The sequence below is a fragment of the Suillus fuscotomentosus genome, assembly GCF_016647785.1.
Source record: "Suillus fuscotomentosus strain FC203 chromosome Unknown F5891scaffold_45, whole genome shotgun sequence".
Classification (NCBI taxonomy): domain Eukaryota; kingdom Fungi; phylum Basidiomycota; class Agaricomycetes; order Boletales; family Suillaceae; genus Suillus; species Suillus fuscotomentosus.
In genome coordinates, this window is record NW_024539557.1 from 198,412 (window position 1) to 222,814 (window position 24,403).

At 49.1% G+C, this 24,403-nt stretch overlaps 8 protein-coding genes across 8 annotated transcripts; 3 read left to right on the forward strand and 5 right to left on the reverse strand.

The window, feature by feature from the left end:
- Positions 1 to 1,405: 1,405 nt before the first annotated feature.
- F5891DRAFT_1191765 (uncharacterized protein) lies at positions 1,406 to 1,890 on the reverse strand (the record flags this gene model as incomplete). Its single annotated transcript, XM_041367502.1, has 3 exons — positions 1,406 to 1,540; positions 1,599 to 1,759; positions 1,812 to 1,890. The coding sequence occupies 3 exons, from the start codon at positions 1,888 to 1,890 to the stop codon at positions 1,406 to 1,408; spliced, it is 375 nt and encodes a 124-aa protein (XP_041223141.1).
- A 626-nt stretch (positions 1,891 to 2,516) lies between these two features.
- F5891DRAFT_1191766 (uncharacterized protein) lies at positions 2,517 to 4,711 on the reverse strand (the record flags this gene model as incomplete). The annotated part of the gene is made up of 5 exons (XM_041367503.1): positions 2,517 to 2,751; positions 2,805 to 3,807; positions 3,861 to 4,117; positions 4,164 to 4,571; positions 4,626 to 4,711. The coding sequence occupies 5 exons, from the start codon at positions 4,709 to 4,711 to the stop codon at positions 2,517 to 2,519; spliced, it is 1,989 nt and encodes a 662-aa protein (XP_041223142.1).
- Positions 4,712 to 5,843: 1,132 nt separating this feature from the next.
- Positions 5,844 to 8,498, forward strand: F5891DRAFT_957008 (uncharacterized protein; the record flags this gene model as incomplete). The annotated part of the gene is made up of 2 exons (XM_041375446.1): positions 5,844 to 7,976; positions 8,040 to 8,498. The coding sequence occupies 2 exons, from the start codon at positions 5,844 to 5,846 to the stop codon at positions 8,496 to 8,498; spliced, it is 2,592 nt and encodes an 863-aa protein (XP_041223143.1).
- A 273-nt stretch (positions 8,499 to 8,771) lies between these two features.
- On the reverse strand, positions 8,772 to 10,325 carry F5891DRAFT_1129878 (Alpha/Beta hydrolase protein; the record flags this gene model as incomplete). Its single annotated transcript, XM_041364453.1, has 10 exons — positions 8,772 to 8,900; positions 8,949 to 9,023; positions 9,073 to 9,156; positions 9,207 to 9,229; positions 9,282 to 9,360; positions 9,408 to 9,638; positions 9,689 to 9,773; positions 9,824 to 9,975; positions 10,025 to 10,125; positions 10,178 to 10,325. 10 exons carry the CDS (start codon positions 10,323 to 10,325, stop codon positions 8,772 to 8,774), a joined length of 1,107 nt encoding a protein of 368 aa, XP_041223144.1.
- An 889-nt stretch (positions 10,326 to 11,214) lies between these two features.
- On the forward strand, positions 11,215 to 13,171 carry F5891DRAFT_1174614 (TPR-like protein; the record flags this gene model as incomplete). Its single annotated transcript, XM_041365673.1, has 2 exons — positions 11,215 to 11,339; positions 11,398 to 13,171. The coding sequence occupies exons 1-2, from the start codon at positions 11,254 to 11,256 to the stop codon at positions 13,169 to 13,171; spliced, it is 1,860 nt and encodes a 619-aa protein (XP_041223145.1). The 5' UTR covers positions 11,215 to 11,253.
- Positions 13,172 to 13,558: 387 nt separating this feature from the next.
- Positions 13,559 to 14,777, forward strand: F5891DRAFT_1280010 (CHAT domain-containing protein; the record flags this gene model as incomplete). Its single annotated transcript, XM_041370386.1, has 1 exon — positions 13,559 to 14,777. The coding sequence occupies exon 1, from the start codon at positions 13,647 to 13,649 to the stop codon at positions 14,775 to 14,777; it is 1,131 nt and encodes a 376-aa protein (XP_041223146.1). The 5' UTR covers positions 13,559 to 13,646.
- A 290-nt stretch (positions 14,778 to 15,067) lies between these two features.
- F5891DRAFT_1149390 (Alpha/Beta hydrolase protein) lies at positions 15,068 to 17,938 on the reverse strand. The gene is made up of 16 exons (XM_041365097.1): positions 17,409 to 17,938; positions 17,259 to 17,362; positions 17,144 to 17,202; positions 17,025 to 17,079; positions 16,743 to 16,973; positions 16,674 to 16,695; positions 16,554 to 16,625; positions 16,415 to 16,496; positions 16,149 to 16,359; positions 16,064 to 16,095; positions 15,795 to 16,013; positions 15,713 to 15,733; positions 15,649 to 15,656; positions 15,465 to 15,594; positions 15,393 to 15,413; positions 15,068 to 15,334 (listed from the first exon to the last, which is right to left on the reverse strand). Exons 1-16 carry the CDS (start codon positions 17,593 to 17,595, stop codon positions 15,283 to 15,285), a joined length of 1,506 nt encoding a protein of 501 aa, XP_041223147.1. The 5' UTR covers positions 17,596 to 17,938; the 3' UTR covers positions 15,068 to 15,282.
- A 2,689-nt stretch (positions 17,939 to 20,627) lies between these two features.
- Positions 20,628 to 22,744, reverse strand: F5891DRAFT_1174617 (uncharacterized protein; the record flags this gene model as incomplete). Its single annotated transcript, XM_041365674.1, has 6 exons — positions 20,628 to 21,266; positions 21,325 to 21,370; positions 21,786 to 21,979; positions 22,403 to 22,434; positions 22,501 to 22,534; positions 22,599 to 22,744. Coding segments are annotated over 6 exons (628 nt in total), but the record flags the coding sequence as incomplete, so codon positions are not given.
- Between the last annotated feature and the right edge of the window lie 1,659 nt (positions 22,745 to 24,403).

The window sequence follows — 24,403 nt, forward strand, 5'->3', positions numbered from 1 at the left end:
CAGAATGTGCGAGAGGATCGACATATTTGATTCCATCTAACATGAGCCTGTAGGCAACTGTAGCGGACTTGCAACTGCAGTACCTGCCAGTATTAGTGAGTAGAGGCCAGTACTTAATAGGCGCCTAGGCATGCGGCCCAGTAAGAACTTTGTCACGTTATGTAATGATTTGCGGTCACTGCATCTCACATTTCCCACACTCCTCCAAGTCCTAGCACATCGTGCCTACCACCATACACATCCACCTATCCACTGAATATGTATTAGTGCTGCTCATGCACTGCATTCCGCTACAATTCTCGCAACACGTTCAACTCGGTTGCTCTTGCACGTCATAATATCGTGTAGAATGTCACATGCGAACGCACATTTGATGAGCTTCACGACATCATGAGGACTTTCTGCTTGGTATATGGTTTGGACATCAATGAATACCACGAACGCCAAACCAGAATAGCCACTGTGAGTGTAATGCCCTTTTTTTGACAACTCAAATATTTTCCTTCAGAAACTCTGCCACGTCACTATCGCTGGTGAAGGGGCTGATGCCAAACGGCTCCTTGCCAGAGTTCAACGCATATCGAGACTCACTCTAGAAGACACGTCAAGTGGTATTCTTTCCATTCTATATTCTAGTCTTATTGTATTAATACTCACTACTGCAGGGCTACAACATCGAGACTCAGTAAGTACAATTGTGGCTATTACTATTCATATCGCGCAATCATTTGTGTGTTATGTCTAGATAGGTCGCCGACTGCATGTGGACCGCAAAAATAGTCAAAACTCTCACGAAGCCCTTCATTGGCACACTCACTACATTAGCCAGGTAAGATCGTCAGCAGGCGAGTAGAGTCGAGCATGCATGTGGGTGACCCATTTTTCTCGTTGCTTTGTGATCCTCGAAGAGCATTTTTTTCTGTCAATTTGTGTCGATACATTCTGAGAACTGGACGCAAGCCATCTATTCCTATTCAAATATACGGAAATCTAACTACTCGATGTTTCGTAGGTGGCATCAAGCAGCATCACTACCCATCTGAGTATCGACGGAACAATCTACGAAGATGGTGCTCGAGCAGTTCTATAAAGTGACCATCTTCCCAGGTTGGTTTGCAGATTTACGGATACAGGTAATCAGTGTAAGTGTACATGCAGTGGATTATTAAATGTATACAGCAATTACTAAAGCTACAGACGCAGATATTGGTGATACATAAATAACCAGCAGCCATAACACCCGCTGAAGTTTTCTATGGCAATAGGCTTACTCATAATAACGATAATGATGACGAAAGCCACGTAGATAGCACTATTATATGTCAGAAATAGATAATGTCTCTTATGTGAAATCAGACTAGGTCCTCGTTGGCTCAACGCCAACTAACATCAACCGTTGCACAGCTTAAAACACCAACCACACCCCGCTCACGACGACACCTAGTATAACGCTCATACCACCACACAAACTCCTCGATGCGCCGCTCGTACTGGTACTGCTAGCAGCCGGCATCATCGTAGTTGTAGTTGTAGTTGACGCCTGAAAGTGTCATGCGGCATCAGAATCGCCATCACAACAAAAAATGATCAACACATACGGACGATGATGAGGCTGTTTCGTTGACCTGGATACCAGGATCCGGGTCTGTGCCTGTACTGGTAGCTGCTGACGTGGGAACCGCCTCAACTGGCCCAGAAGAGGTTGCGCTGGCATCCAATACATGAAACATAGGACGACCAAATTGTGGTACAGCAGAGGCTGTGATTGTGTGATCAATATGTGTTCGAAGAAATACAGCGGCTGCACGTACCAGACATTGAAAACAAGCTGAGCGTTATCATGAACGCTGATACGGCGGTGATAAACGTCGAGCGGAAAATGAACATCATCTTGGCTTGCAAGTAGAGTTGAAAGAACGAATGAATGAGTGAGCGGGCGGTAGAGAACTCAAGGTATTGTTGCTGATTGACGCTCCGTTATAAGAAGAGAATAAAGGAAGGCGACTCTGAGGCTTGTAAGTACGAGCAGTTACTGTGCGGTTAATGCTTCATGACCCAGCTATATAGCCCTTATTCCTGCTACAAGACGCGTCATATAGGGAAATTGCTGCGAAGATGGATGTCATCGATGAGAAGTATTGCTGTCTTCAAAAGAATGAATATTAATGGGACCAGACAACAAATGTCATGGGTACACTTACACTGCGGAGTTGTAGGGCAAATCAACCCGCAGTCTTTGTATTATTTACCAAACTAAACTGGTTCCACGTAGGGCGAATCACTTGGTCGCATGCTGAATACAAGGAGTTGAGTAACTTCTGCGAAGTTCTTGACAAAGTGAGTCCCAAATACGGAAACAAGGCTGCGGCGTAAATGCGTGTGGGAAACCCTAACCCTAGATCATGGTTCATTATTCAAGACGAGGATAATCTGGAGCAAGGTGAATTGATAGAGCCACAAAATAAGGTACTAGTAAGCTAAGAGTGCGCACTGTAGGAACAATTGGAGGAGTAAACTCAATCGACATCATCCACCACTCCCGCCGGACAAGACTGAGGATTATTTATCGCAATAAACGTCACGCCCCCAGAATTATTACTTGATTGGCTTGATGCTTGGGAGGGATTGGGGGTATATGGCGGCTTTGGCTTGCTCTTTGGCTTTGCGAACTTGCGCTTCTGCTGCCTGCAGAAATCCCACAGTGCATCAAGGGCGTCGCAGAGGAAGACTTTACTTGGTTTCTCAGAAAGCCTTTGCCGTCAGTTTAATCAATTGGTCTCAGGGATGAGTGGGGAGGAACACACCGTCCCGTCATCTCATCCACTATATCTGGTGCACCCAAGAACGGCATCATCTCAACGATTACAGTATACACTTTCAGCAACATCGACATCCCTCCCTTAATTGTCCGGCCCGCTTCTATCCAACCCGCAAGATGTGCCTTTAGGTTTGGACGGAAATCTTCCCGCAGGTCATCCAGATCCGGATCCTGGATATCCATGTCAATGTACCCGAGCGGGTCGGCATCGTCCATAGCCCCTTCCATCCCAGGGGGGAGAGGAAGCCCCATCATAAGCGCCGCCAGTGCCATCGGATGGGCAGTGTCACTTGTAGGTGACACTACAGCTCCCACCCAGCGGTCAATTCGCCCTCGTCGCCCCAGTGCCTCCAAATGCAATGCCATAATCTCAGTCAGCTCCGTCTTATTGGCCTGAACATCAATATGGCAAAATGCGTTCCGTACGGCGGCGTGGATGGCGTGCACAGTATCGAGCAGCTCTTTTTCGATGATGCGCAGTGCATTGAGCTGATAGGATGGTTCTGTAGCAAGTATTATGGTTGCAAGCTGGTGCGCGGGCGCGTCGCAGGGACGTAGAAGGTAAGAGTGGCTGGCGAGTAGAGTATTGATATTATCTGTATGTGAATGCAACGCACATATCTGCAGTGCTGTGGCAAAATTCTCGGGGCTGTAGGTAGCTATGCGCATGAGTGTGGGGAAGAGCTCTTCGCAAAGGTCATCCTCGTCCGTTGCATCCACTTCAGATATGTCGCTGATACTTGCAAAGAGAATTGGACTGGGCGAGGTAGCAAAGATAGAAATGAGAGAGGTGCGAATGAGATTGCGGAGGGAGGTGCAAACGTTGTTGAACTTGCTAGACCAATGAGATGCGTGGGAACCACAAGGACATTGAGCATCGCTGCAAGCGGTGCCATCGGAGTTTGCGTCAGTGTCAGTGTACTCTTCGCTGTAGTCATCGTCATAATCGACATCATCATCGAAATCGAAATCGTCTTCGTCGTCATCGGCTGGTGCCATGGTGTAAAGGTCATCACAGTTTAATCGAGTCAGTGGAGCTTACATTTTTGACCACCGTAGAGTAATAGCTCGAGGGCGTTCCAGCCAAATTGGGAGCGAATATCGTCTAGCATATCTGGAATGGCAGACTTCTGACGCTTAGTGCCATCGGCAAGCATGACTACGAAAAGGTCGCGCCAAATCCAAAGCATGACACGATCGAGGTTGTGTGCGCCAGTGAAATGGAAAGACTTGACGACCTTGCCAGAGGAGCGCCTGATCTTTACAGAGATGTACATGTTCATAAAGGAACACTTGCACCTGAAACGATATAAGTTACACCAAGGAGGACATGAAGACACCTTACCCGACTCGCGCGTCACCGATCTGTTCGATTGCTTTAAAGGCGTACAAAAGACAATCATGGGCCTTTGAAAAGTTTGTACCGTACTCGTATACGACTTTCCAGATATCATTGAGCCAGTCGATGACGCTCTCGATGGCTTCTGCGAGAAGTTCTTCTTTGCGAGACTTTTCCTTCACATAAGAACGTTTGTGATCGCGGGCTAGTTCGTCCAGGAGTGAAGCGATCTCCAATTTCTTTGCTTTCAGGTTCAGGGATGGCATGCTAGCATATGTTTTGTGCATGCGTGCTGCTGATGCAAGAACGAGGTTTGATTTCGGTTTGGAAACTACATCGAGGAGGGGTGCAAGTGAGTTCTCGACAAGAGCATACTGTGCATCGGCTGGAAGGGATTGGTAGAGCTGTAGAAACCTATTAGAGTGATGATGAACCGGAACTCGTGTTATAAACGTAAATTAAGCTTACTTTGCACTGGTTGAGGTGGACGCCATCAAATGGGATTCGGATAAGTCGGAACTCGCCAGATCATCGTGTCTTCCGTAATGTGACATTTGTTCTTGTGACCGTGTTTCCATTCTGTCCTTTGGTGAGTATTTCTGATATGAACGTAGGAAATCCAGCTGGCCCCAGCGCTACTAGCTATAGCTGGCTGATGCGGCGCCTTAACCTGGCACAGGAATGAAATGTCCTGTGAGATTGGACCCGGACTTCCTTGTAAAGGCTTTGCCTCGAGGCAGCGCTTCCAATATCACGGCCCTTTTCCACCCCTACAGTCTGTTTGCAACGCAGCAAGCCACGTTGGAAACGCGCGTACGTTTGAACTTGCGCTGACTGGCGCATTCTTCAACTCGTTATCTCTCAGATCTATCCTTTGCTCTCTTCCACCATCAACAGCGAACACAACAAGTCATCGAGAGCTCAGATACAATTAGCCCATGACAACTTCACAGTCCCCACATAAACAAAGAAAAGTCCAAATGTTTTCCGGTGTTCAAGGTTTGTGCCATTTATTTTTTGCTCTCGTGCCTGTTGTTCCCATCGCAGCCCAAGTGTGGATCATCAACCATCACGATTAGCTTGTTCCGGGCGTTCGTGCGTTACCGATACATCCTTCACATCATCGTCTATTTTACGTCTACTACTACAATATCACACTTCTTCCATTGTCATTCACTAGTCGTTATTACAACGCTAGCGGATCTTCTCTTATCCAATAACCGCTCCAAACCCCAAAACTGACCCTTTATATCAGGTTCGTCCCAGAACACCCCACCTCGTGAAATGTCCCCATCTCCAAGACAAAGGACGATCAAGGCCCAATCTCTCCCTATCGTACCATCCGTCATGCAGATTTACGGAGCAGCAACTCAGTCTGCGAATCAGCGTCAGGCACAACAAGCGAGTCCGACTACTGCAAACATCCCCCCGCAGTCAAAACGAACCTCCTCTCCGCCGGCCCTGACGCAAGCCGCACCCAACGTGACTAAACTTCCATCTCCACTCAATCAGCCGTCTCATCTCCGAGAGGAAGCAATTCAGAGGCATTATTCTCCTTCGGCCTCTATGCACCCTAACATGCATCAAGCACCACCTCCCCAACATTCGCTCAGCCAGCCCAACATGCATCAGCCTCCTGCTCTACCCCAACACTCGCTCAGTCAACCCAACATCCACGCTCACCTCATGAATCCACAAATGGGTTACCCACGCCCTATTAACAGGGTCCCTCCTCCCCAGTTCTTAACACACTTCCATGCAATGGAGGAGAATTGGCACATGACGGAAGAGCTCATGGCAGAGATTGAGCGAGCAGACTATGCGCAGGCCCTGAGTCAGCAGCCACCTGTGCCTGGAATGTCTGGCGTCGCCTACGCTGGTGGCGCCGCGAGCGGCGCCGTGTACGTACGTGAGGTGCCGTCACCTCTCAAAGACCCCGTCGGTGATCGTGTCCGCGCGAACGAACGAACTAGTCCAAAAGATGCAGACGGTCAGGGGAGCGGCGGCATGCAGCGCTCCCGTTCCATCCGCGTTGTCGAACGCGAGAGGGAAGTGCAGCCGAGCGATAGTGCTCGTGCACGCGAGCGTCCCCTCCCGTCTAGTCAGACTGGGTCTCCGTCCTACTCACCCTTGGGACACCGTGTGCCCTCTCCTGAGCGCACTTCTCCCCCTTACCACACGCCTACTGGCTCGTCGGGCGGTGAGAGTGTGACTGCAGTGGACGTGGACTACGTCTCGTATAAGCGGGACTCATATCAATCTAATGGAAGCTCTTCCCTCAGGCTTCCCAGTCCGCCGCCCACTGTGCGGAAAGCCATTGTCACCGACAATGCTCATGTCACGCCGCCTGCGGTCAGCAAATTTGCAAGCAATACACCTCCCCTGCAGGCCATGAAGACCCGAACTCCCGACAAGTCGCTGCCTGTCCAAGAAGAGCCAGAAGACGATATCGCAACCTCTAAGAACGGCGATGACTATGCTCATGGGAATGACTATAATGAGGATGATGATAATGACACTCTCATAGAAAATGACAATGACTTTCCCGTCGACGGTAACAGAGACCACGACGGAGAACTAGAATCGTATACCCCACGCTCACCCACTGCCAGCTTACCCGAACCATACTCTGCCAGGCAATACCCCACGCAGCCCGCAAATCAGCGCCTCTCAAGCCTCACAAAGCACCATCGCAGTGGTAGCACAGACCGTCTTGGCCTCCGAAGTTTCGACGCAGCCGTCTTTGAAAAGCCTCCCATCAGATCTACTGAGGAGCGCCGTGAGTCACCTGCACTTCCGGTGAGGCTGACTGAGCAGATTGACTCTGTACCAGAGCATAATCTGCGGCACGAACACAGCCGCACGTTTTCTGACACTCGTGGTGCAGAACAGCAGCAGCAACATCAACCGCAGCAGAGCAATGGACGGCTGCACCCACTTCAAAATCAAGTCTACTCGGATGATCAGAATCACGATGATGCTGCAGCTGCCTATATATCGCATTACTTCCAGTCTCCTCGTCCAGTTGCGCCCATACCGCCCACGCCTCACAGCCAAACTGCTGCTCCGTCACCATTGATATCTAGTATGCAAAGCATGCAAGCCAGCCCGGCACCTCCAGTAGGCTCGCCCTATCCGTACCCATTCTCTCATGTTCGGCGCAACAACGTGTACTCTACCTATCCCATTCACACTGCGCCTTCCTCCAACTACGACCCCAACCATCCCTCGGTGATTGAAGAGCAACTTGCTCTCCAGATGCAGATGTACGCTTTGAACAACCATGCAGCATTATCTGACTCCACGTTCTCACCATCGTCAACGCCCTTCCCTGGGGCTGGATACAACCCGTGGACGTTCTTGCAGGCATCTCGTGCGTTCGGAGGAGGCGTACGGCCACGTTTTGACTCCACTGCAACGATGAGTATCCAGTCGAGCCCGAGCCATCAACCGGTCAGCCTTCCGTTCCCGACTGGCAAAATCAAGCGCCGTCAGGCATCCGCGGATCTGCGAGTCCAGAGCACGATTCGGAAGCGGAAGATCAAGCCGCCGCCACGTGTGGACAGTACACAGCCACGGGACACGAGTCCAGAGCCGTACTCCTCTGGTGAGGAGACCGCTGGCGAGGAACGCTTTGAGGTTGCTGAAGAAGGGAATTGGGTGAATGGGTTGGTGCCTGATGATGGCACTGAGTGGGTGGACGAGGATGAGGATGACAAGGATGAGTTGTTAGACTTGGAGTATCACCCGAATTACGTCAACAACATCGAAAAGAGACGGAGGAGATGGGATACGCGTTGGGAAGCTCTGCAGCAGGCGGTGAGCCGACTTGTTGTTAAAAGTCATGGGTGGGTGCTGACATTTGCAATCGTATTATCGTAGTTCGAAGCGCTTGATTGCGAGACTGATACGACGATGGTCCTGCTCGCTGCACCTTCGCATTCTACAAAACTACATGCCTTGACATCACGCTCTATTCGTCGTGAAATAGGGACCCAGTCTCCGAGCATGCTTAACATCCGAAACTCTTTCCGAGGCATTGCTGCTCGCCGACGAGCATCCCGCGCCAAGGGCACGACGCTTGTTGAGAGGTTCCTCAACTCGACTTCTTCTGGTGATGGTTCCGACTGCAGTTCGGAATCACGGGAAGGCGACCTCAAGCGTGCGCTCGAGACTGCTCTCGGCAGTCTCGGTGCCCTTCGCTCAATATACGACCACCGCGTCGCACGCTGGGAGGACGAGATGGGGCGCATCAACGACGAGCGGGACCGTGTTGAAATGCTACTCCGCCAGACCCTGGGTGTCGGTTTGCAGAACGGTAATGGCCTTCCTGACGCGTAATTTATTCAATGTTGTGATCTACGCCGGCGATGTATGCACTCGTATGACCCTACTGTCCTATGCTGTACTGTACTTATGCACGCTGTCTATGTTGTCCCTACATAGTAACACCTCACCATGTCTAGATATGTTCATCTGGTGGATTACCCCGCTGATCCATGTACATAATGCATCATGCCTGCTATTATTATTGTACACCTGTCCTTGAGTGTCTACTCTACGTTTCTGGGTCCTTGAAGAATCGTGAATAAATTATAAGAAAAAGGTCGTGGATTACAATTCGTCCGAGAAGACTCGCTGGGCTGGCGTGAGAGAATGTTCCAAGGTCTCTAACCATGCTCTAAGAATGTTATTGAATACTTGTGGGTGCTCGAGGTGGGGCCAGTGGGCACCCTCCATTGTCTGCATTCGATTATCACGTAGTCCTTGGCAAAAGATCAAATTACACACCTTGGTCGTCAATTGTGGCAGGAAGGCCGCGGATTTCAAGTATTTGGCAGCGAATACCCAGTCTGCGACGGGATCCTGGGGTGATGCGCATGAGTAAGGTCCTGCAATTGGACAAATGACTCACGTTTAGAGGCAAAACAGACAAGACGGGCTGGGGAATGGTGTAATTTCCTTGCGCTTGAGTAGATTGCCATGTTCCATAGCGGTTCTAAGCACATCGTTCAGTTATGAGTTCATTGCAAGAAGATATCTACGCACTCCGCGAGTGTAGAATATGAGAGCTGCGGAGTATCGATTAGCTTAGTATGGTATCTGATGGATTCTGTTTCGTACTATGGTCAAATTTCTGTATGCTGAACCGTTCGACAAAATACTTTTCATCGGAAGAACTGAAAAACGGGATCGGGGGAATCTAGTCAAGGTTAGTAGGCTTTATACTGGAATGAGGGCTAATCATACCTCAGTCACGTTGTCATATGCACTGAGATAAGTGGTGGTGCTTGTGAGGAAGCTATCTGGAGGGGTGCTGTTTACTGTGCGCAACGTAGCACGTAGGCTTCTCCTGATATCCTTGTTCAGCTCAGCTATGGCTTCTGTTGTGTGGTTCTCGAAGAAAACTTGATAAGCTAGCTTGGGCATGACTGCTGCGAGCTGAGCGCTGTCTGCAAAAGGGCCAGCAGCGTGCAAATACTGGTTATGATTGTTGGGCAAGAAAATTTATAAAACAGTGATTTGTTTACCGGAACGGTCACGCCAACCAAGGCATAAAAGATATCAGGTCGTCTCCTCGCAGCCTCGTAGCAGACTTCAGCACCCCAGTCATGACTAGTATAAAGATATTAGGTAAGTCGGACCAGATCTTGTGCAAAACATACCCGAGACAAATAGCAGATTGAATCCCGACATGTTCGAGAACGCAAGTGAGATCACCAGTGATATCGGCCAACGTGCTGGATGACTGTACATCAGCGGGGTGTGTTGAACCCCCGAAACCACGAACGTCGATAGCAATCATACGATACTCGTCCTGAAACAAATCAACATGACGGTCGTCGGCTGATGGAAGAGATGTTTACGTTGAACTCTTCGATCTGGTACACCCAGGAGCTCCAAAGACTGGGCCAGCCGTGGACCATAATGATGCTCTTCTCCGCGGTCGGGTTGATGTCTACATAATCTATGACAACAATAAACACCTTCATAGGCAAGGAACGCGCATATATGGATACCAATGGTAATATTGACTTCTTCGTGCAGGATGCGATCCGCAGCTCTGCAAGTGGTAGACTGAATGGTATACGCCCATGGATTGAAGGTAACAGCTCCCGCCACGAAGGAGAGTGAAAGGGGAAGAGCCAAGCAGGTAGACCAGTGCATTGGGTGTAGTTCTTTCAGACGCTCAATCGACTTGCTAGTAGTTGTGTCCACTAACTGAACGAACTTCAACTTCAAGGATCAGCATGGAAGATGCCGCTCGGAATTCTACGTGCCTCCCATTGATATACTACTATTTATATTGTTGCTACCTGCAATAGCTGAGCGGATTCCGGCGTAATGATCAGCTCCATGCGTTGACTGTGTGTGAGCAAATAGAAGGAGGATTGTCCAGTCCTTTATCATTGTCGATGAGAACAGATGAAACAAAACAATGATCAACAAGGGAAAACCTGTTGAATAAGCTTCAATGTATGATGAGCTGAGAAAGAATGAGCAATCTGATTTCATCAGATTATCTCGTCCTCCGTGATCGATGTGAATGAGGCAACCAGAGCTCGAGTTGGCACAGGTGTGAGTTCTGAAGAGGCCTTTCACAGCAAAAGCCGCCGCCGTGTTGGGCGTTCCGGAAAGTGTTTTATGGGCGCTTGTAGTAGGCGTGCCGGACCTGATCGAAGCATACCTCATGGTAATCGTACGTTCAAGTCTTCTTCTTCTAAATCAAACTTTGACCATTATGCTAGTAGCACAAATGGACTCTAAAAATCCAAGTTTGACTAAATATCACCAAGGTGAGAGCCTAGTACTACTATAGTGCTTTCTGTCATGCCTCGGATGTCTTGACCTGAGCTCGCTGACAAGGACCCTTATAGACGGAAAAACACGCCTGTGATATGCTTTCGGATGTCATAGTTATATATGTAATTGAAGGTCAGTGAACTCATCATGTCACCCTCGTGTTTTTTTGCGTGAGATGATTTTGACCCGATGAGCAGTTGTAGTGCGGTTTCAGGCTGCAATACCCCAGCCTCATGTAATTCTCAAACAGAGCCTCAACCTCACCATGGCCTTCTAGCTGGCCGTTAAATTCATGGGATCGCTGAGCACTCACCATATCATTTCCCTCGCACTGGCAGGTTTTTCGTGTGCTACGGTACTGCAGTGTCAGCTGCCTAAGTGGGTTGATTCATTCTTATTTTACGCTATTGTGGACTCAATTGGAGACCTTTCACAGAGAGATGGGACAGTGGTCATCTTCCCTTGTTACCCTAGGGTCTCGAGCTGCGTTGCAGCTCGGTCCTCCAGGCCATTCGCTTCTGCCCTCGCTACTCAACAAACGCGCCCTCAACCTTCATGAGAGATTCTGGCAGCGGGGTATCGTGTCCGACCTTGATGAGGCCATCGAGCTTTATCGGGCTACATTACTCCTACTCCCCCTCGATCATCCAAATCGACCCTCATCTCTGTGCGATCTTGCTGCCAGCCTTGGAGACAGATTCCTGCAGCGGAGCATCATGTCCGACCTTGATGAGACCATCGAGCTCAATCGTGCTGCATTACTCCTGCTTCCCCCTGGTCATTCAGATAGATTCATGTCTCTGAACAATCTTGCACTCAGCTATCAACACAGATTCCGGCAGCGGGGCATCATGTCTGACCTTGATGAGGCCATCGAGCTCAATCGTGCTGCATTGCTCGTGCTTCCTCGCAGTCATTCAGATCGATCCACGTCTCTGAACCATCTTGCTACCAACCTTCAAAACAGATTCCGGGAGCAGGGCATAATGTCTGACCTTGATGAGGCCATCGAGCTCAATCGGGGTGCATTACTGCTCTGTCCCCCCGGTCATTCACATCGATCCTCGTCTCTGAACCATCTTGCTACCAGCCTTCAAAAGAGATTCGAGCAGCAGGGCATCATGTCCGACCTTGATGAGGCCAATGAGCTCCATCGTACTGCATTAGCCCTCCGTCTCCCTAGTCATTCAGATCGATCCATGTCTCTGAACAATCTTTCACTCATCCTTCAAGACAGAATTAAGCGGCGCAGCATCATGTTTAACCCTGATGGGGCCATCAAGATCCATCGTATTGCATTACTCCTCCATCCCCCTGGTCATTCGCATCGATCCTCGTCTCTGAACCATCTTGCTATCAGCCTTCAAAGCAGATTCGAGCAGCAGGGCATCATGTCTGACATTGATGAGGCCATCGAGCTCCATCGTGCTGCATTACTCCTCCGTCCCCCCGGTCATTCAGATCGATCCAATTCTCTGAACCATCTTGCTACCAGCCTTCAAAAGAGATTCGAGCAGCAGGGCATCATGTCTGACATTGATGAGGCCATCAAGCTCCATCGTGCTGCATTACTCCTCCGTCCCCCCGGTCATTCAGATCGATCTTCATCTCTGAACAATCTTGCTGCCAGCCTTCAAACCAGATTCGAGCAGTGGGGCATCATGTCCAACCTTGATGAGGCCATCGAGCTCAATCGTGCTGCATTACTCCTGGTTCCCCCTGGTCATTCAGTTAGATCCATGTTTCTGAACAATCTTGCACTCAGCTATCAACACAGATTCCAGCAGCGGGGCATCATGTCCGACCTTGATGAGGCCGTCGAGCTCAATCGTGAGGCATTACTACTCCATCCCCCTGGTCATACACATCGATATTTGTTTCTGAACAATCTTGCTACCAGCCTTCAAAACAGATTCGAGCAGCAGGGCATCATGTCTGACCTTTATGAGGCCATCGAGCTCAATCGGGGTGCATTACTCCTACTTCCTCCTGGCCATCCTGAACGATCCTCATCTATGAACAATCTTGCTGCCAGCCTTGGAACCAGATTCGAGCAGCAGGGCATCATGTCTGACATTGATGAGGCCATCGAGCTCAATCAGGGTGCATTACTCCTCCGTCCCCCCAGTCACCCAGATCGATCCTCGTCTCTGAACTATCTTGCACTCAGCCTTCAAGCAGAGATTCCAGCAACGGGGCATTCAGTCTGACTATGATGAAGCATTTAGCTTGTACTCTCAACTCTCCCACTTATCACATGCAGCATCTCGCACAGATCTTAGGGTTGCAAAGTCGTGGGCGGCCTCCGCCGACATCCTTGATCATGAATCTGCATTACTTGCTTATAAGGTTGCGCTAAAATTATTAGACCAGCAAGTTGCTCTCCTGTCGTCTTCTCCCCATCACTTTGACGTCATCAGGGAGGCTGTTTCTTCTCTCGCCACGGATGCTTTTTCGTGTAGTGTTCGTCGTGGTGCACTGATGACTGCAGTGGAGCTGCTGGAGCAAGGTCGTGCAGTATTCTGGACCCAGTTGGCACGCTTCAGCACACCACTCGATGAACTTTCTGGTTCAGGTGACATAGGCACGGCCTTGGCAGAAGAGTTCAAACGGTTGAGTTTTTGCCTTCGTAAAGCGTTCGATCAGTCTACTGAAGACCAGTCTCCGCAAATCTGACAACTGACCATGCAATGGGATGATGTCGTCACACGCATTCGCATGCTCCCCGACTTTTCACGCTTTCTTCTGCCTCCGCTGTTTTCTGACCTCCAAAAGGTGGCCGAACATGGTCCAGTTATCGTCGTTAATGCAAGTCAGTATGGCTGCGATGCCTTGATTGTCCGCAACGCCGAAGATCCTGTCCATATTCCGCTTGACATCACACAAGCTGAAGCGTGCGAATTATCCTCCGAGTTCCACACACTCGCAGAGCAGTTTGGTTCTTCTGATAATCAACTCAAGCTTGTCGGCATCCTTTGCAAGCTTTGGAATCATGTCGTTCACCCCGTTGTCCAAGCTCTCGGGGAGTCAAATGTTTGCCCTGGTTCGCGTATATGGTGGTGTCCCACTGCGGAGTTCACGCTGCTTCCCCTCCATGCAGCAGGACCATATGAGACGAAGAAAAAAAATTTGGCTGACATCTACATCTCATCTTATACCCCCACTTTGACGACTCTCATTCGTGCCAGACAGCGGCCTGAAGGTTCTCGAGATGCGTCCTCGCAACATTTTGTCGCCATCGGTCAAGGCAACCCAGTAAACGGCAGGGAGCTTAAGTGTGTCGCTCCCGAACTAGCCGTCGTTGCTCAGCATGTTACTCCCATAGTCTCCTTCACATCCCTCGAGGATGCTAACGCTACAGTCGAGAATGCACTCGATGCACTCGACCATAATCAGTGGCTCCATCTTGCCTGCCATGGAATGCCGAATCGGACACAACCGTTCAAGTCTTCCTTCGCCATGCGCGATGGGCCTTTAATGATCAAGGATATCATCCGATCCAACTGGCAGAACCCGCAGTTCGCATTCTTATCGGCCTGCCACACTACCGTTGGCGACGAGAAGAGTCCCGATGAGTCGATTCACCTTGCTGCCGCTATGCAATTCTGCGGATTTCGCAGTGTGATCGGTTCCATGTGGTCTGTTGATGACGAGGTTGCACGCCAGGTCGTGTCCGCATTTTACCGCAACTTTATTGATGATTCAAAAAGATTGGACTGCACATGCGCTGCGGTAGCGCTGCACAAGTCTGTGGAATCGTTGCGCAAGAAGATTCCATTAGAGCAGCAGATTGTATTTGTCCACATAGGTGTATAGTTAGACTCGATTCGCTATATCATTCCATTTGCTGTATCTCTAGTAGTTTTCGTTCCCTCACTCTGATGTTGCTTACTTATTTCTGCATGATGCTTTGTTGTTCTGTACTGTATTGGTGCCACGTACCACGTCCCGTGGGATAAATGTGATCCACTCCTACATCATCCCAGTTGTCGTTAAGCGCGGCTGTAGCATATGATTCGGCGAGTGGTGAACATCAGGTACCAAATGTGAACACATTGACGTGAATGCCTCCAGGAGTAGCAATGAATACGTCGTATTGCCAAAAGTTCTTTCTGCCAATCTGATACCGACTTCCATTTTGAAGAACGACAACTCCGTGAAATGAAGCGGACGTCGCCATAGTAGTAGATGAAAGAAGAGCAAAGAGGAAGACCAAACCATCAACGTGCAACAACACAGCACGACATGTTGGACACAATTGCACCCGATCCCAGCGCTATCTCGTGCTTAAATACTGTAGATATGGGAAGCAAGTATTTATCTAAGGAGTGTCTCTGAACCCCATCAGGTATTGCATAATCTGGAAGGAGGCCTGTAATGATCCATCTCTGCATTAGATGGTGTCTGCATGATAGCACTGTCAGACTTACTACTGGCGCAAACCCTGGAAGCCTAGTGCAGAAAACATGAGCAACGAGACCCTGCGAATTGTAGTGAACTTACATGTGTCCACTCAAGACTACTTCATAATAAGTGAGTCCCCGCTCTGAGTGCATCGACCCATAGGCACCCACACCATCGACAATGAAGCTGTCGTCGGCGATAGGCGTCTGGAATCCTTGCAAACCATTCCCTTGGAATATAATGAGTGAATCCTGGCGTACATGAAACATTACTAGTCACACACAGGTCATGCTACAGATGATCCCCATAGATTAAGGTGATACAGCTACGATCAAGAACGCACTTACTTTTGAATAGCAATTCTGTCTCTAAGTCATCAAACTATTGCGTCAGAATATACGAAGATTAGGGTCAAAATTGAAGTCATACCCATCGGCAATGTACATGAAGTCTGCGAGTCCGTGCACGATGACGGTCCGCTGGCTCTTCTCGATAACATTGGGTAATACAGTGGGTGCAGGGGGTAAGCTGCTGTCTTCGTGGAGGAAGACACGGGCCAAAGCGCATTCAACCCACTTGGTACCCACGGGCGCGTGGATAACTTCCTTTACGTCTGTTAGGTTGAAGTAGATCGTAGACTGCGTGTCTCTATATCTGCGTCAGCTGCGCTGCATTGAGTCAATTGTTGAATGACTTACAGAAAACCTAGGACATCCCATGGAGTCGGATACTTGGGAGGAAAAGAAGTTAGTATGGTATTCATCAATACCCTCTTCGACTCACAGTGTCCCAGATGCGATAGACATTAAAAGAGGGGTTGATCATCAGCGCATTAACGTAAATGTCGTCCCAGATACCGCAGCCTTGAGCAAAATTGGTAGAGTCTCCTGGCAGGGGAAGAAGACCTTTTGGAGGGTATGTGACGTACTTATCCATGTAGCCAGTGTAATTGCACGTCGCAGCCATCTCGTCGAGGTGGTCCATGTACGTTTGACTAGATATCAATTCGTGAGTGATCTGCGAACTAGGTCCAAATGAAATGGACAAACTTAAAAGAGAAGAGACTAGCGTGTTTTTTCACGAAGTCCAATGCAGGGATTTCCTGTTGCACTACATACCACGAGATCAAGGCTGAGCTTCACGTATGAGCCCTCGAGAAGAGACAGAGTAAGTCAAAATGTTAGTTACGATCATTGATCCATATCCCTTGCAACGAGAGGTCTAACAGAGTCGGGTTCTCGTAGATATAGTTTGCGATATCTTCATTTGTCTTAGAGTTACGTCCAAAGAAGATGACTGCTGACTCACAAGGAACGTATCTTCCAGCATACTGAATACGGTCAATACGATGTTTTACCACGCTCTCTGAGAACTTACACTTTCACCCGACAAATACAGCTTTTTACCTTTGAGTTCCGAAAAGACTTCAAGGAACTGCTGCATGAAGCCGACGACTTGAGCAGCAACGTCATCCTCATTCTGTGCGTCCGGGATGCCTTGAGAAAATCCTGTACCGACAGGTTGCTCCACCCAAAGGACGGAGGACAGGTTGGTCCAGCTGTGTTGGTTCACCGTCGGTTTTGCCTGACCCCAGGACCAACTGAAAGGCTTCAAACATCTCAGTTTTAGATCGGTTTTGTTGTCAACAAAAAGGTTTACCCCATTCTCTTGCAGCAAACCTGCGAGGGAGGAGCATCCAGGTCCACCATTCGTCCTTGAAGTGGAACATGTCAGGTCAGCAGCGAAGAGCTTAGAGCACACCGCTTCTGATGACGCACCAAAAGATCAAATCATCAAGACTCCCTTGGGGGCCGGGAGGGAAAAACCAAAAAAAGAGCTGATACCCTTGATGTCAACGCTTGAAGAACGTGCATAGACTACTCAGGTACACACCTGACGCGTCTCATTAGGACTATTGCTGATGGGCAGAAGACCTGCCCAGCTAGGACCAACGTCGAAGTCAACAAGAGGAAGAGATTTGCCATCGACGTAAAATTCTGGACGAATTAGACATGAGATATTTACTTGTAGCATTTCAGTCACCTGAGGCCTTTGGGTTGTTGAATGTGATATTCTGAACACCATCGCTCTTTACGTTCTGAGGGCCACTAGTCTGCCAACGTTTTACTGCCTCGAGTCGGTGTTCGTTCACCTCCTGCATAGTCATCAAACGACCGCTGGTGGTGGCCACTGCGAGCAGAGTCGCAAACACGGCACTGAGAAGACGCATCACGGTCCAATAAGCTAAGAGTTCGTGAGGGGGAAATGGCGAGTCGTATCTAAAATACGTGTTTCTGGAATGAACATTCAGATAAATCAAGTGTATACGAGGCTGATCGCCATAGGAGGGAATGGGTGAGCTCAAGTGGCGGAATTGCTGAGCCGAGTTCTACCAACCGGTTTGGCTGAATTAGTAGTGCTGGCAGTCGGCATTCAAAACTTCTGTTCGAGAGCAGAACCTCGCAGAACCCCAGGCTCAGCAGAGCAACAAGACATTACTGTTGCTATAGCTGGACAAATTCCGGCGTAATAATTAGGCCTATGCGTTGACTGTGTGCCTCCGTACTATGCAGAGCAAATGGAAGAAGGATTGTCGTTAAATTATTCCGGATTTAGTGAAAACAGGTGAAAACAACGATCAACAAGCGACAATTGTACACTAGTACCCTGCCGAAAACAAACAACTTGAATCTGCTATTCCAGTACTGGTCCATCTGTGGAAACAATCGTCCGCGTCATGTGTCGGATCAATCCATCGAGATTCCATGTGGTGATAGCGTACACCAAAAGCTCATGAATGACGCCCCATTGCGTCTCGAGTTTGATACCACTGCAGTCTCGAGATGAGTGTCAGTAAATGAAAGTTCTCACCTTTCTCCGTGGCTAGGTCCCAACAATGGATCCTTATCTCCTCTTATCCAGCATGCGTCATCTCTCGGGAGTTAGATCGGTGTAGGCTTGCTCGTACACACGACTTCGGTCATAGCCCCGAGGAAGCTGACTGATTCTTGACGAGGCCACGCCTGGATGCGGTGACACTGAGGGGTGAACGATACGGGACGTTAGCGACACCTAGTCCTGACCCTGAAGATGACGCGGTGTCAGTGGCAGTCCAGAGGATAAAAATGGACCGTACCCTCCAAGGAGGACCTTTCTAGGCCTTGGCAGGCCACAACATATCCAGTTGGAGTGAGATCGTCTTCTGGTGAAGTAAATTTCTAGGTATGTGATACGATCGTCTGCCACCGCACCACCACCCTTTCTGCGAGTGTAGTTATTTGCAATGTTTGGCTGACATCATTGGCAGTGATAGATCTCCTCCGGTATCATTGTCACTTTTTTAGAGCGCAGCCCGATAACGGGGGGCTGAGCCAGGCCGATGAAAAACGGTCACAAAAATATATGGTATTACAACTCAGCCCAACGGCGAACTGGTGTTATTGGACAAATCCTGCTACAGTGCCGTAGCTAATGCAACGTAAGTAATACACACGTTGGGACATGGTTACTTGTAAGGCAACTTATTGATCGATGGGTTTAAGGTTGTCCGTATCAAGGAGACAATGCACGGTCAATTCCGTTATCTTGCAGGGAGCCTTTACTTCGCATTTCAATTGCATTATCGTTGTCGTGTCTTCCACTATTATTTGGATCGACGCCTGTTATGTAAGTACCAGTCGATGGAATGTAACAAGAGCCCATTTTCGTTTTCCCCTTGTTTCCGGGCACATCCTACTAGAAGTGCCGCACTTGACTTGACACAATTTCATTTCATAGGAACAGACTGGTTGTCCCTGTGACAAATATGTCGAGGCTTTATATATGTGAGTTGTGCTTCGTGCTGTTTGAGGGCTCTGATGTGCATCCTGCACCAAATGAAAGTCAAAAAGGTACAAGATATTATTGGTACAAGCGTGTGATTACGCATTCATGACATTCAGTAAGTTCAGTCTAGTCTAAAATTCAGGGTGACGGATGCCCTCTAACTGCCAAGGTAACGTGCTTGACGAACCCAGCAACCCCCCTCAACCTGACTGACACTGCTCGCAGTAGTAATAGTACTGTCGCCAACCAACTCAGATCGACTGCGCTGTTGAATTGAATCGCGGCACTTACCAAGTCGGGAACGGTGTAGCAGCAAGCTGCTAGGTAGCCACTTGCACAAGTTTCTGCGTAGCTTTGACACTCCTCATCGTTTACATTGCCCGGTTGAGATGGATCCTTTACAATGCAGGTAAGCACAAATGTATTCCGCCATTTATTAATTTCTCTCACCTCCTGGCAGCAGCGAATTGTACCTGAACCACAGTCAGTCGAATGACTCGACGCGTTAACACTGGCTTGCAAACAGAGGAGCAAGATGGCAGAAAACAAAAAGACACGGACGAACATATTGATTAGCCCCTTGTTCGAACGAGTGCCATTTGAATAAAACGGCCAGCGTCTTATCGCGTGAACGCGTTCATTTCAATTCGGATGAACTTTTGACGTAGCCAGCCTCGGTGAAGTGTGATTTTGAAATAAAAGCCCATGCTTCATCTCACGCTACGTTTTCCCATAGACTTCCATGAGGGGAAATGACCACTACAGCCCAGTGGCCAGGCTGTCCGATTGGTGCTCAAAGAGGGGACGCTCCAGAAGAACCACCGTCCCAACTTCTGCAACGAAGCCTAGTCGAGGACTTTCATATCTATATGATCCTATCTATACATTGTCCGCGGCAGAGCTTCGTTGTCTACCCTCTAGGATCGTGTAAAGACTAGGCCACCACTTCAAAGGCGGGACGTGACTCTACATTCAGGAATCTTCTCCTATTTCTATTTGTAGTAAGATGCGATAACACCATCACTTTCTGTTACGCCCGACGAGAACCATAAACTCGAGGTAATATTCTGGCTCCACGATGATGTAATTCGTACTTCGAACGCCTGGTTACCAGAACATTAATGCCCCCACTGCTCAATACGTCGAATGAGGCCCTAAGCCTTTTTGTATAAAAAAAGAAAGGCTGTATCATGAAGTACAGCAAAGTACTTGCGTCTGACTCTTAGTGACCTGCAGGAGTGACTTTCGACAGTGTTATCCCCTAAGCATGTAGACTCTTGCTAGAGTTTTATCTTCTCATACCGGAGATGCCACCACAAGGTGTTCGGCGAGTGTCAATTTACTTTGACAACTTCCCGGGCAACGTTGCTAATATGAATACGCGCCCGTAGCAGTAAAGTTACATTGATCCTTCAAAGTCAGCCACTCCATGGCGGTAGAATCATCGCCCTCGGCGATTGTATATTTCCGGATCTCAGGGTATCATGGAGACGCGAGTTTTATACAAAGTCATTCGAGCTATTTCTGCGAGATGTGATGGACGTAGTCACCGCACAAGGTGCCATACCTTGGCCGATGCCGAACCAAGCTCATCTTGACCAGTACCAAAGTTTGATGAAAAATCGCATATTTTACGGCTGAAATGTTCAACACGTATGTCCGTGCAGCGGATATTGCTGGAAGAGACATCGAAGTAATAGGAAAACTACTCATAAGTCGATATCTCTCTGTGCCACCACGTATTGTCCGGGAGCGGACTTAAGGGAAGCCACACTACGAGTAATGTTACCACATAAAGCCATTGTCAATTTGTGACAGTCTGACTAATGGGCATGGGGTGGCTTCAAGTTGGCAAGAAACGTGCATATATGCGGACCGATGATGACATCGACCTCCTCATTCAAGATACGATCCACAGCCTCTGCAACTGGTAGACTGGATGGTATACGCCCTCAGATTGAAGGCGGCAACTCCCACCACAGACGGAAGGGAGATAGGAAGATTGTGGGATGAGTTGAACGATCCAGGATTTCTGGCCAGAATTCAACTGGCTCGTAGTCACATCCACTGGGCAAACTTCAAATTCAAATGAAAGATACTCCATCGATATACTGCTGCCGCTACGACTACGTACCTGCAACAACGAACTCGAGTTCTAGGTTCCGGCGATGATCACGGATCTAGGTCGTTCGATGTGAAGTGTGCACATGTGAAATGTGATCAAACAGGACCTCGTGTCCGGTTTCAATATCAATAGTGAAAACAAGCAAAAACGACGATCAACAAATGACAATTGTACCTCACTGATTTGGTGAACACGTATCTATTGAATGCTTCAGTCCTGCTGTGAAAACCAGAGGAATACGCTGTCACGCGTCAGATCGAGACTCCATACAATGTCATTGAATGACGAGCTAATTCAACAACAACGTATGGCGTCGCAGCTGATGCTACACTCTCGAGGACAACCATGATTGTGAGGAAATGGAATTACTCATCTTTCCCCATAACCTGGGTCGCGATAGTCCTTTCTCTTGTCCAGAATGTGTTTTGTCGATGTATCAAGTTTGTTTTATCAAACCGGGGTGGACTTACTCGCGCTGACGACCTCGGCTTTTTGAGCCTCTTGGCGCCGAGGAGGCAGACTAAATGCGACGATACCACCTCGGACCCAACGGGCACTGAGGAGCGAACGGGATGGAAGCTAGCGACACCTGCAAGACAGGACCAACGTTCCACGCCCGAGCCACCACTAGGTCCCGACCTGGATGACAGCGACCACTGATGCCCTGAAAGAGGACACGATGTTAGCGGCGGGTCAGAAGATGAAAGTGGAACATACCCTCTCATCTCGCTCTCGAACCTAGGAGCCGCGAGAGTTGATGTGGACCGGGGTGCCTAGACCATGGGGCGGGCCAGTACAACCGAGCGGGGAGATGCTGAGGAGGCACAGGGCGGAGAGAAGTCAGACACTTGAGAGCCCCGGCGAATGTGGACAGCAGACGCGCTTGAAGAGGGTCAAGAGGACCCAGGTCCTATGCCTGCACCGTCCACGTCGCGAGCGACGTCCGTGAAGGGCAGCAGCTGTAGTATATTCTCTCTTCATGTCCTTGAATTGTAAATCTTGATGCACGGTTGGGGCTTGCCTCCAACTCCTAAACGGTAGCAGTCGCTTAGTACGCGGGTAAGAATGTGGCAAGAAACAGACATACATTTGGGTTGTAGTCGAAGCTTGCGGTTGGACCTGAGGGCGATTAGGTGAATGTTAGTGACCTGGCACATATGCATACACTATAAGGAAGAAACGTACCATACATCGTCCGGCGAATAAATTTTTAGGCGTGCTAGTGGTGGAAGGGATGGTGGGGGCATGCCAACTTTCCCAAGTGGGAGTCGCACGCCACATACCTTGCTTGAAAGCTTGAACGTCCAAGACTACAATATGACGAATTAGCACAGAGGAAGAAGTTTTGAAGATGAAAGAGTGTTTGAAAGAGCGGATGAAGGAGTGAAGCGGGAATGAGTGAGTATATATATACCCAGCATGGCGGCTGACACAGGGATGAATTTTCCAAATATGGAAATGGGTAGGGTAGGAGGTGTAAGGTGTCATCGAAGTTATGCTGGACAGTCGAGCTCATGAGGGATCTATATGACACAACTCAGGATCGCACGAAGTTGGGAAGCACATACAGCCGGAGCTGATTAAAATTTCTATCGATTTCTTCTCTGAGAGTTATATGGCATAGCAGTCAGTGCCTTATCAAAGTTCAGAATAACATGTCGATCGACGCGGAGTAATTTGGATATATGTACTCAGCGGATAAACTTAAAATTGCTCGACGCGTCCAAGACGCGCTTCAAGTTGGACGCGTCGGTCACATGATGCAAACCTTCTGATCCTAACAGCGCCAAACATACAGGCACATGGGACAATGAAATCGTTTAACCGTGCTCGTTTTACATATCTGACACTTGCATATAGATCTTCGTGTTTTCGCGCGGCCTCAAGATTATTCTCTTTGCATCGTTCCCTCAGCCACGATTTTAGTCACCCACCCACCTCTCTAATGCTCTCTTGATCTTACCAGCGTGCTTTTGGTTTAGTCTTGTTTCTTCGTGGTCCGATCCCGCGCTCAGAGGGTCTGTCCCCTGCATCCCACCTTTTCGCTTTTTCAACTCCAAACCCCGGACTCAGAACGCTTTGCAGACATGGTCCGGTAAAGTACGACCTTCCCTACCACACCAGTGACACCACGAAAGCGAAGCTTTCGTGGTGAAATACCTCACTTAGGCTTTGGCCTTCTCACCCGAATTTGTATCTCCAAGTCTATCTTTTCCACTCAGTGACGTCCCTCTCGCCGTCTTGCAAGTGTACTAATACAGTATTACACATCATCCTCTCCCACTAATTTTATCTGTCCACCAAACATCCACATGGCTATCGTATACAAAGCTGTAATAGAGAGGTTGCGTCCGGCACCGGTGATCGATGCGCCTGATTTGTGTTCACCATAAGTCAGGCTCAGATGAGTGCCTCTCGGAGACGCCTGGTCTTTGAATACAGCTATAGTATCTCTATGGAACTGACGTCCATGCTATCAACAGAAGCCATGTTTTTGACTTGTGCAATGATATTATAGTCCGACGCGATTCTCTTGTACTCTCCCACGCGCTGCTGCGCTAGCAAAAATGCGCCAAAAGGCTGGCCGAGGTGAACCATCATTCGCAACGCTCGTAAGTGACGCTCCTCTTCTACAGGCGGACCATCAGGGAACTCCTCAGAGCCGTCTGACTGAGATCCGTGCTCGGACAAATCCCCGGCACTGCCCACATCGTCTGCAAAGTCAAGCCGCTCGAGGAGACAGCGATCCCATGGACGGACAAGGAAGAATGTTTGTCGAGTGGGCCTTGCCCGCGAGAACTGAATGAGCGTCTCGCCTGTAGTGATCAGCAAGTCTTGAAGCCCATCTGCTTTAACTCCGTATATGAAATGAGTCGCCTGGGCTGGACCACGCTTCTGTCTGATCTCCGTGACACGAAATGAAATGCAGGGCAGGTGCAGTCTGCGGTTTGCGAAGCGAGGAGCACTCATGCTCTGCAGCAGGGCATAGAGTTTCGATGCCAAATTCACAGCCACAGTATTTCTTTGCAGCGAAGAGACCTCTGTCTGGATGTCATCTTCAGATAAAGATGGCAGGGAGCGTGGCGGG